Source organism: Stigmatopora argus, chromosome 16 (assembly GCF_051989625.1).
Source record: "Stigmatopora argus isolate UIUO_Sarg chromosome 16, RoL_Sarg_1.0, whole genome shotgun sequence".
In the NCBI taxonomy this organism is placed as follows: domain Eukaryota; kingdom Metazoa; phylum Chordata; class Actinopteri; order Syngnathiformes; family Syngnathidae; genus Stigmatopora; species Stigmatopora argus.
This window is the reverse complement of record NC_135402.1, coordinates 5,497,028-5,512,092: the sequence shown is the minus strand read 5'-3', so window position 1 is coordinate 5,512,092 and position 15,065 is coordinate 5,497,028. Positions and strand designations below refer to the sequence as shown.

General features: G+C 40.2%; 1 protein-coding gene across 3 annotated transcripts in view; it reads right to left on the bottom strand.

The window, feature by feature from the left end:
- Window positions 1-15,065, bottom strand: part of dym (dymeclin) — a 55,374-nt gene that overhangs the window by 21,151 nt on the left and 19,158 nt on the right. For 2 of the 3 annotated variants that reach the window (XM_077622187.1, XM_077622188.1), the window contains exons 15-17: window positions 13,118-13,300; window positions 10,672-10,785; window positions 1,840-3,405 (exon numbers count right to left, since the gene is read on the bottom strand). In XM_077622187.1, the coding sequence (XP_077478313.1) occupies window positions 3,256-3,405; window positions 10,672-10,785; window positions 13,118-13,300 (447 nt within the window). In that variant the 3' untranslated portion in view covers window positions 1,840-3,255. Of the gene's footprint in view, window positions 1-1,839; window positions 3,406-10,671; window positions 10,786-13,117; window positions 13,301-15,065 lie in introns of those variants that run through there. The other variant, XM_077622189.1, reaches the window with a different exon arrangement.

Here is a 15,065-nt window from a genome sequence, read left to right as displayed (position 1 = left end):
CTTAGTGGAGAAAACCCCAGACAGCCATTGTGCTGAATTTGCATTAGTGCATGTGTGTGTAATTATCTCATAGACAAGGAAGCGTTGTAAACTATGCAAGCATCACTATGTTAATGCACCGTTGTGGCTGCAGGGCAAGTTGGTGGGTGGGGGGAAAGGGGCGCGGGGGGATGGACTTGGTCACTGGGATGTGTGCCTATGTTGGGATGGCGGGGGGTTGTATAGTCAATTGCTCATCCCTATTGTCCCATCTCCAGCAGTGGCGCCGGTCAAAAGAAACGAGCGGGAGGAAGCGGAACGGGGTTGGGGGGGGACGGGGGGATCATGTCTGGAAGTAATCAGTCACCAGGGAAAAGCTCTGTGGAAGTGACTGCATGTTGTCCTTCCTCTGCCGGGAATGTTGGCCATGCAGGAAGCAACTTGCTCTATTTCCATACAACAACACACGAGTGCACACTATTTCGAGCTCACGCTATGTATGAGCAGCATTTCATTCAATATTTGCAAAGTGCGAAAATAAAGACTGCCAATGTTTTCGTTTGGGAATGATGAGTACGCGCTCTGGAATTTTTCGTTTTCAATTGAATGACCGTATAAATAGATTTTTTTTCCCCCGTTATCCAATTATGAAATGCTCGTTTTGTTTTCTTGGGGTAACACTAGAACTGAATGTTTATGAAACTTCTATTTTAGTCTAGCAAAATTACGGCTGTCATAATACGAATGACAACTTTTGTCTTGTAATATTAACACTGACACCTTATGCGTAGCCTAATTAGCTTTTTTCGTCAAATTTCTACCTGAAAATTGTAAAAGTAGCACTTAAACTCTATTATCCTATAACTATGCTAATATTGAAATTATACTATGAAATTAAAACTATCAAACAGCTAATCAAATTGTTTTAATTAAGATTTTTTTCCCTTTGTATGACATATTTAATGATCATGTGGCGGCATTATTACAGTAGGTGAACAACTAATATGAATATGATGGATGTTGAAGCAGACCATCTCAATTGGATACCTATGCGAGGCTCTCTAATGACCTAACACCACGTTTCCATGGTAACGGAGGTCACAAACTGCTTGAGCTAACTTTTCCCCGTCCTACTTTGTCTACTATAGCGGCAGCTCGTGGTATCCACCTTAATGGGGAAAGAAACCACCACTGAGCGGTAGCTTCATCCATCTTGCCGCCGTCAAGTGAAACGGGAGCACCGGTAAGGTGACCCCGCCAGCGAGGCGGAACAAGGAGGGCCATGTCACATTGGAAAAACCTCCATTCAGCCATCTGCCAGCTCAACACCGTCCCCCATTTCAGCGTGGCGAAGCCGCAAGCAGCTGAGAGAGGGGCACTCTGGAGAGAGAGGCATTAGCTTTGTCCTTGACCATGCAACAATTTCAGGCGTGGACAAAAAAATAAAAAAATAAAAATCCATAGAATGGTGTGGAACTCTCTTGAGAAGCCGTTGTGTGCTTTTGACCTCTCTGATTATTATTTTTTCTTCCCTATTTATCGGCTGCTGCTTCATGCGTCCCATGAGATGTTATCGAACAAGACTTATTGCAGTGAGATTCAAAGGATTAAGAGTTAAAAAAAAATCTTTGTTGTTTGATTTTATAATTGGGAATTTTCTTCTTATTTTTGTTAATATGATTTACAAACCTCAATGCCATTGAAGTGGGGACATTGTAAAAAAAATGTACATGGGAGATATTAAGAATCCAAATGGCAAAAATGCTAACTTAATATCCATTGTATCTCTTAGGTGGGCTTCCTAGCCCCAATTAATTACACACTAATTCAAATAAAGATTTCACGCTAAGGTGCCACTGCTTTGATACAATATTTTTATTGAAGCCCCTAATAAAGTGAATCTGCCATTTTTCCCCACCATGGATTTTTACCACACTTTGCGAGAGGAGCAGATAAAAAATAAAAATAATATAAATAACTCAATGCAAATGCTACACATGCATATAAAGAGAAACTCAAGAGGAGATTGAAACTCTTAGTGGGAATAAGTAAAGGTAACCTGCTACTGTGCTACTGCAACTGAAATGTTGGTTGTTATTGAATTCTTTTTTTTCTTTCTGCAAACCAAAGGCATTCAGGCAGTACAAAGAAGTGTTAGGGACACACTGAAATGTCCAGAAAAATACAGACAGTGAAGGGAAAAAGAGAATTTGATCAGAAATATATAAAAATATATAATTAAATAAAAAAGTTAAATATAACTCCATCACCCCAACAAAATTATTGTCAAAATATTTAAACTTAATTGTATAATCCTGAATTCTGTATTCATACAGAACTATGGAGTTGTACTTTTCACCCAAAAATAAGTTATTTGAAATATTTAGGAAAATTTAAAATGTTCCTCTCAATTAAAAATGTATTCTCATTGAAGTTTGTCTTTATTCCCATAATATTTCAAGTTATTGTATACATGAGTGGGCAAATAAAGTTGCATTTGGCAAAAAAAAAGAAATATGAACTGAAATAAAGGGTCTGTCTTTAAAACAAAATATGTTCAGAGTTTCAATAATATCCATTTTGTCCCAAACAAAAATAAAACCGTTACACTTTACTAACTGTAATCTCCCCTCCCCCAAAACGTCATATTTTGTTCAGTGTGGCCCTAACGACCCTTAACTCTTTGGCTGCCATTGACGGCAATAGATGTCCAATCCATTTGAACTCGTAGCGCTGTCCATCCTCCCGATTTAAATGGATTGAACGTCTACTAGTGACAAACTCATTTAAATTCACATCAGAAGAATGAAAAGCGCCACGACTGAAAGTTTATCATCGTCAATGGCCCTGAAAGAGTTAAGCAGCAAAGCATGCGCGAATAAAATCGAATCAATCACTCAAATACGACATTTAACAACATCATCGTGAAATGACGCATGTATGAAGTCCTCTGTGCACGTCATAATTTTTGTTTTTATATTTATCATATTTTTTTCCAAGGAGAAACAACAACAAAGATTATTATCTGTCGCTAGTCTGCATAGCCCGCCCCATTGCGGAACAGTTCAAGCCCCCGGAAAGTTCCCCAGCGGAGAAACCAGAGGGATCGATTGTTTTGGTTTACGACAAAATGAGGTTGCGCTGCGATGCCGCTGTAACACAAGGCCGACCGAGGCACTTCCAAGCAGTGTCCTATAAAAAGTAACATACACTCTAACACACTCACGCACCCTCAGTTGCACACCCGCTCGCCAGTCCGTGGCAGACAAAACACACTCAACCGGAGTCCACGCTAAAAAGCTCGATACCTTGGTGGCTCCAGTGAAGGCCCACTCCCGAATTGAAGACCAGCGACCATACGTACGGGATGAAGAAGTCTTCTGGTTGGTCCTCCTCCACATATTTGAATTTTAGCTCTGGAAACTTCTAGACAAAGAGAGGGATGATAGCGACGGCAATTAGAATAAGAGATTTCATTCGGCATTGGAGAAAACAGCAACATTAAAATCGCTCCTTTACGAGGTCTCAGTGGTCCAGTTGATAGTAAACAAACAGAAAATAAAGAGGAGCAATTTAAGTGAGAAAGTGAATAGTTTCATATATTGTGTGAAGTAACAGTAAGGATTTATGGTATGAATGAGCACTAGGTTGGGTACCGAAACACGATATCCTTTGGTACTAGTTCCAAAGCATCAAGTGGTAACCGCACCAAATAAAAACATTTTGGTGGATGAGTTTTATTTATTCTTAATTTCCCATTTGTTCCTTAAAAAATGTGATGTCAATGGTGCTATCATGTGCTATATTAGGCGGCACAAAAATATTTGTACGTTACTTGTATTTTATTCTTAAGATGAATTGAAATTGGTTAAATTATAAATTATATTATATTATAAATAATGGTTCCCAAGCAAATACAAATAAAAACGTATTTTAATTTCAGTTAAAATACAACCGAACTTAAAAATACCAAATGCATTTACTGGGATTTTAAGCAAAGTAGAAGCCACCTAAAAATTCTGTCTAGTTAACTTTAATATAGTGATTTCTCCATGTACCACAAGTGGTGCATGTACCAGATTTTAAGTATCACTGGACTACGCCGTCAATTGCAGTGAATGAGTATAAATACACACAAGTGGACACCATGGTTAAATTCAGGAACATAATAAATTTCACCCGTTTTTCCAATCACACAATGAAGTGATAAAACCTACGAATGGAATCAAACTTGCATTGCATAGTAGCCTGTTTGCGGCAGGTAGGTTTTCATCAGGAGACTTCTAAGTGATCACTCTTCATGAGCTACTACTGAGGTGGCAGATGTAATTCCACCTTACGCCGAGGTTAAATTGCTTACAGCATCCCTTGGGACACGGATAAACTCAGGGTCCAACGTCTGGCCTCTTAACTAATGTGGCCATGTCGCCTTTTGACCTAGGTGATACGATGGTTAATATCTGGTAAATACAAGTGCTTGAGTGTGTCTCATTCGCGGGGGGAAATAAAAGGAAATAACTTTGCTTCATATACCTGACCTGTGCTGTGCTCATAATCGGTAAACACATCGGGGAGTGTAATAAAATGAAGCCAGACAGAGCGGTGTCATTTTGCACGACAGGTTGACCTTATTGTTTGAGCCTGCGGCAGCAAGGTGCCGTGTTACATGATTACTCGCTAACAACACTCAGACTCCCGCTGGTCTCGGTTAGTGTTGACCACACTTATTCAAAGGCACACAACCACACGCACACAAACGCATTGTTGTATTGTTTACACCGCAGTCCAGGCGACAAACACTACTGGATCGCGTGTCAATTAACAGACGTATATTTTGTTTTCCTGCAACGAAATAAGAGCGCCTTAACATTTCTGATTGGATAGGGAATATATAATTACAGTACATTTTCTGATGCGAAACCACAACCAAAGAGGCATTATTTTTTTCTCCTTTCCGAATTTGACTTGCAAACTGTTAATATTCCCCACAACTATTGTTTCAAGCATTACTATTGTAAAAGCTTAGAGGCGAAATGATATTAGTTTTTAACACCATTTATTGATTGGTTAGATAGCAAGAATACCCCAGATAAATAATAGGTGAGCTAGCTAATATATAGACGACTATACATCTGGTAGAGGAATTACAGTTTTTCTTTCAGGGCTTGATTCATGGCAGAAATGTCACCCCTAAATTTGTGTGAGGTTGTAAAAGGTGCATTCAGGTTTTCTCAATGTTTCTAATGTACTATGTAAAATAGTTCAATATTACAATACAGCTAAAAAAAACTTTTACTAACAATACTAGCTTTCTAAACAAGTATTTTATGCCACTTTTGGTGCTTGAATTGAGAGTGAGCTGTTCAATGACAAAATTACTTAGTTTCTCTACCTATCCTTTTCCTCGCTTAATTGCGTGAGGCCAATTTACACCAATTCCCCTTCATTTCTCACTGAATAATGCATGAATCTTAATGACAGAGCTCAGACGCATTGATGGAAGGTGTGCCATTTGGTGGAGATCCAAATTGGTATTGTTTGACACCCTGCGGCAGAGTTCTGCAGTCAACGGAGTGCTGTTCTCGTTAACATTTCAATTATCTCTGTGACCTTATAAGGGTACTGTAATTGGTGAAGCCTCTTGTACCGTCACAGTGATTATGGCAAATATTTCAACCTAAAGTCTCAAGTGAAATGAAAAGAATGAAAATGTCACCAGAATATTGTGTTTCCGTGCTTGCATGTGAAAGTGACTGCTGTTGAACATTTGATGAGCTGGTGTCTACGAGACAGTCGTCCATACACAAACACCGGTCGGATAATAGCGAACCTGCGTTGTCAACACAATGTATGTGTGTGTTTGTGTGAGTGTGTGGGTGTGTGTGTGTGGTCTGGCATATGGTCTGTGAACCCTGTAGCCTTGGTGTCTGGGTCATTATGATAGCGATAGGATAGCGCTGAATAGGGACAGGCAGGACTCAATAGAGCGTGTCTTTACCACAGCTGATTACTGACGGCATGTGCATTTATACTACATGTCCATGCACACAGTAGAATATAATGAGACATTCTTCTCTTATATTATTTATAGACTTACGTCTATCTACCTGCTGTTTTCCTTGATGGTCCTTGTATTTTGCTGCCACCATGCTTTACATATGCCATCCAGTATTCATCGTATAGGACTAAGATAGAGTATATAGGGCTAAGTATTTGCACTTGGTTTAAAAATTTGGATGGGTTTTTGTTGGATAGCCACATATGGAGAAAATAAAATGGTTAAAAAATGATTAGATTGTTAAAAGTAGTTTTTTTTTCATTCTGTCGCTCTACTGATGGTTGCATTTTCTCATTATTTTCATGATTTTCTTACCTTAAGAATGATTTGAAAATAAAAACAAAAGTTTAAGTGAAATAAAAAGGACCTAATTGAAACTCCATAACTATTACCTTGCTCATGTCCATTAAATAACACTTTTTTTTTAAACATACAATTTTGCTAGCAACTATTTGTGACGGGTTTTTAAAGGATGTTCCCCTATGGTTGTCATTAATAATTGCATATCTGGATTGTTCACAACAATGCCCTGTTACCAGTGATGGTTACTACAAGAACATTTTGATAGATGCGGTACAGGGTATGTTCCATTTAAGCAAATAATTGAATTTGATCTGCCTTCAATCCCTGAGTGTCTCAACAGTGAACACAGGGAGGGAGCGTCTAATCATTGAGACGCCACTCACTTTACTGGAACAGATGGAAAAAATCAGCTCTTCCGACATCTGGGGGAGTCTATTTCCCAAAATGATAAAAAGCTGTTAGAGTGGCGTCCTGTCAAAACGGTGAGCCAGTGGTTAATCTGAAACCCCCCCAGTCTCAAAAGCAATGGGAACAGACATATGTGGCACCAAAGGTTTCATCTTCTCAAATAGAGCACTTCTCAACTTGTTCCCATAAGTGAGAAAATGTGACACAGCATAAAAAATGTCCCATTTTTCAAAGGGAATCTCAGTTTTCCAAACATACATCAGCCAGTTTACCTCTTCAAATAAATGGTGTGTTACGGAGCCTCAACAGATTCTAATTATTGCGTAAATATTGATATTATAGATACCCCCCCAATAAAAGGTAAACTATTTTTGGTTTCAATACAACTGCCATAGCATCATTTTTTAACCAAAAATGTCAATTAAGTATATTCTTTTCTATTCAAGTTATTTTCATGTTTGTAAAGAACATAACATTATCGTGATACTATTGTTATTGGAAGCAAAATATATAGTACATATACTGAGCATTAGGCTGCCAAACAGATACTCAAAATAAAGAGCTTTAGTGTGAGAACACAAAGACTTTTCCTCCTCCTTTGGCATGATTGGAGTAAGCACAAACAAGTATCCGATATGGCTACATGTCTCAACGAAAGAATGTTCTCCCTGGGTTCCAGCACTTTCTTGGAACATTATCTTGCTGCCCCAACTGTCTGCACACCGCCTTCCTCTATGAATATATATCTGTACTTCCCTCCTCTTCTGGCAGTTAGACAGTTGCCTGGGCCTACTTGGTCTGAACTATTGGTTAGCTATAGGTCATTGCGGGTCATGCCCTCACCCCCGGACACAGACTAGCTGGACCCATGCCTTCACGCGGGGACACCGTGTTCCCTTTCCTTTCCTTTCCACTGCCTTTCCCTACACTGTTAAGACCTAAGCCAGACAGAGAAGAATGCGACCCGTGGAGTAAGCACAAGCCATGCTCGAAACACAAAAGCAGCTCATGGAGATCTGTCAAAAACAAACATCGCACGAACTACACACAAGCTCAACATTGGGATCTGTCAAAATCATGCCCATCTATTATTCTTCCCCAAGCTGGATTCCGTGTTTAAACTGCACTTGTCTTCTTGTAAACATATTATATAAGACACAAAAAAATAATTAACTACCTACATCAACACAATATCTCTTTGGAATGTGAGGAATGAGAGGAATGAATAGACATCGAAACACATTACACCTGAGGGTATTGGGGAATGCTCCAGAATTAATGAGGTTGTACACACTTCAGGTGTAGACAAGTGGCTATGCTGCTTAAATTAATGAACTCAAATATAAAAATACTAATTCATATCATGTCAAAACATATGTGATTAAAAACAAGTTAATAGTGTTAGAAATTTGCTAATGACTATCCGGAGGGCTTGAAAATAAATTAATGCAACTTCATGCATGGCTTGACTGATACCTGCCCAATACAACAATTCATTAAAATAGAGGTAAATGACATTTTGGAAGAAAAAAAAACCCACTCGTGTATAAACAAGACAGTCAACCCCAAGGCCATCTACTTTTAATTCTTTTCTTTAGTTGGGAAGTATACTTGGCAAGTGTATGTGTTAGCATCTTGTCCGAAAAAAGGCGTCTTAAAGTCTACTGTCAGTGGTTTTGCCCTGACGAGGAACAAAAGTTTTTTTTGTAACTTAGCAATGTGGACAAGAACTATTAATGTTACTGATTTATCTTGGGAACACAAAAGCAAGCCTGTGTTGAAATTCTAATATTTTTAGGGTTGTTTCCAGCATCCACACTTGAGGAAATCAGCAAAGCACACGCCTTGCTGATCTTTCATTGCAGAAATAAACCCAACAAATATATTTTGAGTGAGAACTGCATCAAACACTTCCCAGAAAGTAATGAATAATTGGACTTTTACCTATCTTTAACGGCTGACTGGAGAGGTTGGATTCAGTTACTACTCAATGAAGGTGTGAATGTTAGTGTGAAATGTAGCCTGTTTCCATGTATCTTTTGATTGGCTGACTAGGATAAGTACCATTGAAACTGCATGGATAAATAAAAAAGTTGATTAATCAAAGTCTATGGTGACATCTACATTTTTTTAGCTAAATAAACATGAAGTAAAATGGTTTCTCTGGTAGGAACAAAAAAAAATGATGTTCAAAAGGGCAACATTGGGTGGAATAAATCTTGTCAGTGCTTGCCACTTGAATGGGTTGCCAAAGTAATTGAAATACAAATGCCTAAAGTTGGCAAAAGGGGTGTGAATAAATTAACAAAAAAGTAGGCTAGCCTGAAAGTCAACGATATTTGACCGAATGTAGTAATTATCCTTCACCGCTACCTCGTCAGCATTCTCTGCGTGCTCGCTGCCAAGAGCTTTTAGCAGTAATTACCAATTCATTGATGATTCCACACAACATTAATCCAGCCTATGGACTTTCACGCTGGGGGCTGAGTAGCCCAATGAGTTCATCAGACGAAGGCATGCGCGAGGTGTGGAGAGCGACAGCTGTTTGTTTGAGCGATGGCGCCATCAAACAGTGGCCCGTGTCTCCCCGAGGAGACATTGGGCCAAATTGTCTCCCCACTTCCCGGCGCCCTCTTGAGGTTACAAAAAACAAAAGCCCCTTAGACGTGTGGTGTTTCAACGTGACTACAAAAGTAAAAAGAAAGTGTATGGTGCATAGTGATGGACAATATTTGTGCCATTTGCTATGCAGTAACACTTAAACGAGATAGACCGCAATGAAAAAATGTGAGATTAGTGCTCTGTAAGATTCATGAGGACCGTATAATAGCAAAACTGACTGTGAGAAGAGTCATCAAATTAGGGAGCATAATTTTTCTAAATGCATGGTGGTAACAGCATGATTTTTTTTTGTTCTCAGTAAAAGTAAAAAACAGAAATGGCCTACTAAGACAAATTATTAAATGCAAGGGTGATTCAAAGAATTGGATAACATAACACAAACCTAGCAACAACTTTAGCAAGTGACAACCCAAACCAAGCAACAAATTTCAATTTAAATTTTGACCACACACACATACAAGGCTTAGCGAGGGAAAATAATGAACAGATTTATTACAGACTCAGGGCCTGACTGTTTTTCAAAAAAATTGGGGCGCAAATGTCACTCTTATCGCACCCCCGGATAATCCGTCAAGAAATATTTCGTCGGCTCGGCGTGATTGTGAGTATGTGCATCCCATCTTTAAGTGACACGGCTCAGTGAAATACCAGCTTTGTCCACATTCCTGAAGGACACATCAGGGTTGTCTCATCGATGGCTTGGCCACGAGTGTGTAAGTGGAGATCGTGAGGGCCACGTGCCGTACCTCCCCCTTGTCACGCCGGCAAGACAAATGCCTCGCGGCCGGTATAAAACACGAACACATGACGAAACATGCAATTAAGAGCTTGGGCATCGGTATAGAGCCGAGCGGGAGGAAGACTGGATACATATTTTCTCGCTGATTAATGGCGGCGCACCGGGAGGGGCCAGGGTTCGCAAACCCGGCAGGAGTGGTGGGAACGTTGGGTAACGAGGTGCTGTGGCAGATTTATATCTGCCCCCCACCTCTCACCCTTCCTCCCCGATCGCATGTGCCCATGACAAAGTGCCCCCAGACCCCATCCCATCTCCTTGAAATGTCATTACATGTTCGCATGAAGAAGGCCAGGCGGGATGGAAAGGAGACGGGTGTTATGGCTAATGAGAATGGGGTTTGGCCTTTTGTCACATATCCCAATGGCTCTTTCCATCTTTCTCCCAGTTCTCCCCCAACGTAATTCCTTTCCCTACTTGTGAACAGAGCTTTAGGGCTCCAAGTCACCACGATGGTCCCAACGCATGAATCGTGATTACAGATAGCCCCGAGAGCCTGTCTTACCTTAAGTCTGTCTATGGGCATCGCTTGGGCCCCTTTCATGATCACTTCTTGGACCCTCTCCACAGACAGGTCACTTCCAGCCTGCTCCAGGCGCTGGCTGAAAAAGGCAATCACCTAAAGAGGGTCATAAAGAGAAAAAAGGAGCTCATAGACAGTTACAAAAGAACTTTGCTATGTTTAACCGAGTAAAATAAGGAACATTTTATGTACTACATAGAAAGCATTGTCAAAATCATCACAGTTTATACAGGCCTACAAAAAAGCACCAAAGAGGAGCCAGGGGAAATGATAAATTTCAGTTCTAGCAATAGTGGTGTATCTAACCCAAATTTGTACCGAGGCTAATCAATGTGCTCTATGCTTGTCACATGGGCACATTAAACGTTTGTATGAAAAAATATTTTTAGGCATCATCGGTAGACAACTAACTTTGTACAAAAATAGGTTATGTCACCCTCTGTGGAAGCAGAACTCTCAAACTGAGGACTCCTTGTGCCGCATTGCCATTTTTTGGGGATAGACAGCTATTTTGAAGTGTTATTAGGTATGGTAACGTTCATTTTCCCAAAAAACACGCACTTTGAGATCCATTTACTCTGCAAAATTGTTAATGGGCAAATAAATGACCAAAACAGCACCGTTTCCATTAGAGAAATGGCCACTAAAATGGGCTACCACCAGTGTGATGTGTGGTGATGTGTAACTAACACACTGTGCTCGTATAGGCTAAAGCGAAAAGCCGGATAATGAACGCGGCTGGTGCCTTTCACAGGAACAAAAAGCTCTTTGCTTTTTTTTTTCTTTGAGACACACAGGCACTCGTTTCATGCTTATCTCATTGAAGCTTAATATCAATTGCCAGTTCTCACTTGGTCTAATCCCAGCATGGGCACACTGGGCCTGTAGCAGGAGCACCCCCATATGATGACACCCAGTGCAATATGAAGCTTTCATGATACTTATAGAACCACACAACAAAGGCGCATTTCCCTATATATATATTTATTTATATAATCCAGCTTGTTTGGCTGGCAACTGGCCGAGTTGGAATAACATCCCGGCAATAATCACTAATGCAGATGCACCAGGCTGGATAAACATGGGAGAAATAGCTTGTTCACAGGGGGTGTGGGGGAGTATATTTCAAGACTGTCAACAATTTTTTATCCTGCATGAAACCTTTACTGGTGTTAAAATGTCCCTTGTACATTTTATTTGACACCTGTTGCATAAAAATGAACCCTAAAATATAAGGTTAATAGTGAAATATGATGGATCGTGGGGTGATTGTGGTTTACCCATGGAACATGTCAGATTATTATACCTCAATAATGATCCTCCCACTAAATCCATAAACAAACAGTCCTGCTCAGTCTTTGGCTAGCATGTCAAATGAATTGGATGTCTGATAATGACAAAACCGTGTAAATTCACATCAGAAAGAAAGTACCACATATTTGGACTTCTATCATTGTCAATGGCAGTGCAGTATATATTTGCTTCCCAGAGTTGGGATTACCCTGCAGTAAGATTGTGAGACGCCTGCTGGATTTCAGCTCAAACAAGTGTTCGAGCTCCACTAGATTCACCCTTGAAGATATTGACAAGTGTAAATATAAATCCTATTTACTGAGTCTTTTAATGTATTTATATATTTGTTACAGCAACACCCCTAAACACATGCACATGTAGTTCCTTCACTCGCAACAGAAGCCCACAAGAGCATTCTGTGCTATAATCTCTTCATCAGTTTTGAAGGTCTCCCATATGGGGTTAATTTAGAGGAGCAGTTCCTCAAAACAGCCTCTTATATATGCACATAGATTTGAAAGCAGAAAAGGGGAAGGACTTTGGAGAATTGCCTTGGGGAAGCTGACTTAACACAGGGATTCCAGCAAGCATGCTTTCTCATACTTATGGATAACAGTGGTGCCTATGGCCATCTTATATGCAGCAATCCCCAAATGCACAAACATACACGCACAACTATGCCAACAGGAAGGGGGTTGTAATTCTTTTCCTTTCTTTGACTTCACTGATAAAACTTGTTTCGTTTGCCACCAAAATCTTTTCATATATAAATTTGACACTGATCCTGATCCCGTTCACACAAGGGCTAACATGATTAATTTAGATTCGTACCGAAATGTTGATGTTTTTTGTATGTCAGTTTAAGTAGAATGAAACAGACTAGGACAAGAAAGTTGGCTCACCTAGAAAAAATTGAGAATAATTTGCAGTAAACTAGAACCATTAAGCAGAGCCAGTATATGTAGAGTACAACTCACATTTTTTGGTAAGGGAAAAAAAATGTTGGCGAGGATACCTAAGGATAGTAGTATAAGTCATGGTGAAAAAATGCATTACCATACCACCTATTATGTTTTGACACTTATTAACTGAAGAAATGATAGAAACTTGAAGCAATTTTAAATGAGACACTGACCGTGTCCAAGTTCTGCATGATGTCCTGGAAGGACGGATGCATCCTAAACTGCTCAAAGAGCTCCCGCTTATAGAGTAGTGCATACACCAAATTCGGGTTGTGGTGCAGTGAGTTGGAGAGGCAAGAGTTGATGATCTCCAGCATCATGCGGATCACTTCCTCAATCACATTCAGGTCCTGCGCCTGAGGGAGAAAACAGAGGAGTAGGAGGACATAAAAGGTTAATTGGCTCCCCACAACACTAGTTTCACCTATAATGGTGTCTGTAAATGATTTCTTCAAGACAGATTAATGTGTGTACATTGAGGTCAAAGGTCAAAAGAATACCAAAGGCAAAAACCATTTCATTTGCCAAGGTAATACCAGGTCAAAAGTATTCAATCTATCCAACCTATGAGAAACTCCCCCAATCAGTCCTGAGTTTTATCAACCAACTCAGGGAAAAATAAATGGCTCATTTAAACAAATGACTCAATTTTCCTAATAGAAAAGGACAGTCAAAGTCAGACATGTATGGCACATCGGAGATGTCCCCCCCATCTAGCATAGCATTAGCTATTAAGTATGATGCCTATAGCAGCCAAAAGATCAATATTGAGTATAAAAATGCAACAGCCTAACATAGATTCTACATTTGGCCTTCGTACTGTGAAGAATCCTGTGAAAATATAAGGCTTTGTGGAGCGCTCATATGCACAGCATGAAGTAAATAAATCGGCAAATTGAATCAATACATTTTAAATGCGCTGTTTTCAAAAATATTTCGCTTCTGTCAACACCAATAGCAAATGGGAATTAGGGGCACAAGTCTGAGCTTTAGTACATTCATATAAAATTAATCCATCTGCTCTTTATGGGGAACAGGTTTGTTCCTCTGTTCATCTGGTCGGGTTCAACACGCGTCAAAGCCCCTTTAGACTGCCACTGCCAAGACCAGATAACATTCTCCATCTGCGAGCGCAGCTATACAACTGTGTGATGACAGCATTGTTTATTCAATATCCTGCCATGACATGGTCGCTTCTCATATTCATGAGAACAAACAGCATTTTAATGTCTTTAATATCAATCTTTTTTTGGGTCTTCCATAATTGTCAGCCTCACTAATCCATTTTCTTAAACATCACATTCGTGACAAACATCTTTGTTTTTGAGGATGATGACCCGTTTTAAAAAAAGAAATCGCTAAGCCTAAGACCAGTCTCAAAATAGGAGAGGAGTGAGATAGCAAGCTGATTTATAGGCGAGATGGCGTCTTAAATCTGGGCTAACCTTCTTAAAAAGAGCGGCATGTTGGGGGCCCCTAGCTCAAGAAATGATATAAAAAGAACACACAAAAGGATATGAATTGGGAATACTAAATTCAGAAGCTGTTAAATAACTGTCACGTGCATTGCATTGATTTTGCCAAGAGGAGGTGGAGGTGGTCCGGGGCTCGTACGCCAGCATTAACTGGCAGACACAAGGGGGTGAGAAGAATACAAGGGCGTCCAGAGATAATGAGGATTGATCGTGCGTCTGGAAGCAAAGGAGGAAGCGCTCGGGGCTTGTCTATGCCGCCTGGCTCGGTCCGCTGTGGCGGTCCATAATTAGACAGAACCGAGGGGGGGGATGAAACAAAAGATAGTCCAGTAGGACGAAGCGGGAGCGAGAACTAAAATGGAGGACGAGATGAAGAGTTGGAGTGAGGTGGCGAGTGTGTTTTGTTCTCTTGCTGCGGCTTAATGAGATCGGCCTGGCAAGGGAGAAAAATGCCACGCTGGGGAATTCAGGTCAGAGGAAAATAGGCTAGCTAGACGTCTGCCTGGCCCAGCATGTGTATGTGTGTTTGAGTGTGTCAAGTGGATGGGATTAAGAGGTCTACTTGAAACCCAGACAGGATTTAAATATCTTAACTCCTCATTTCTTTTTGCCCCTCGCTTTTGGGCTTGTTTTGCCTGAAAATTTG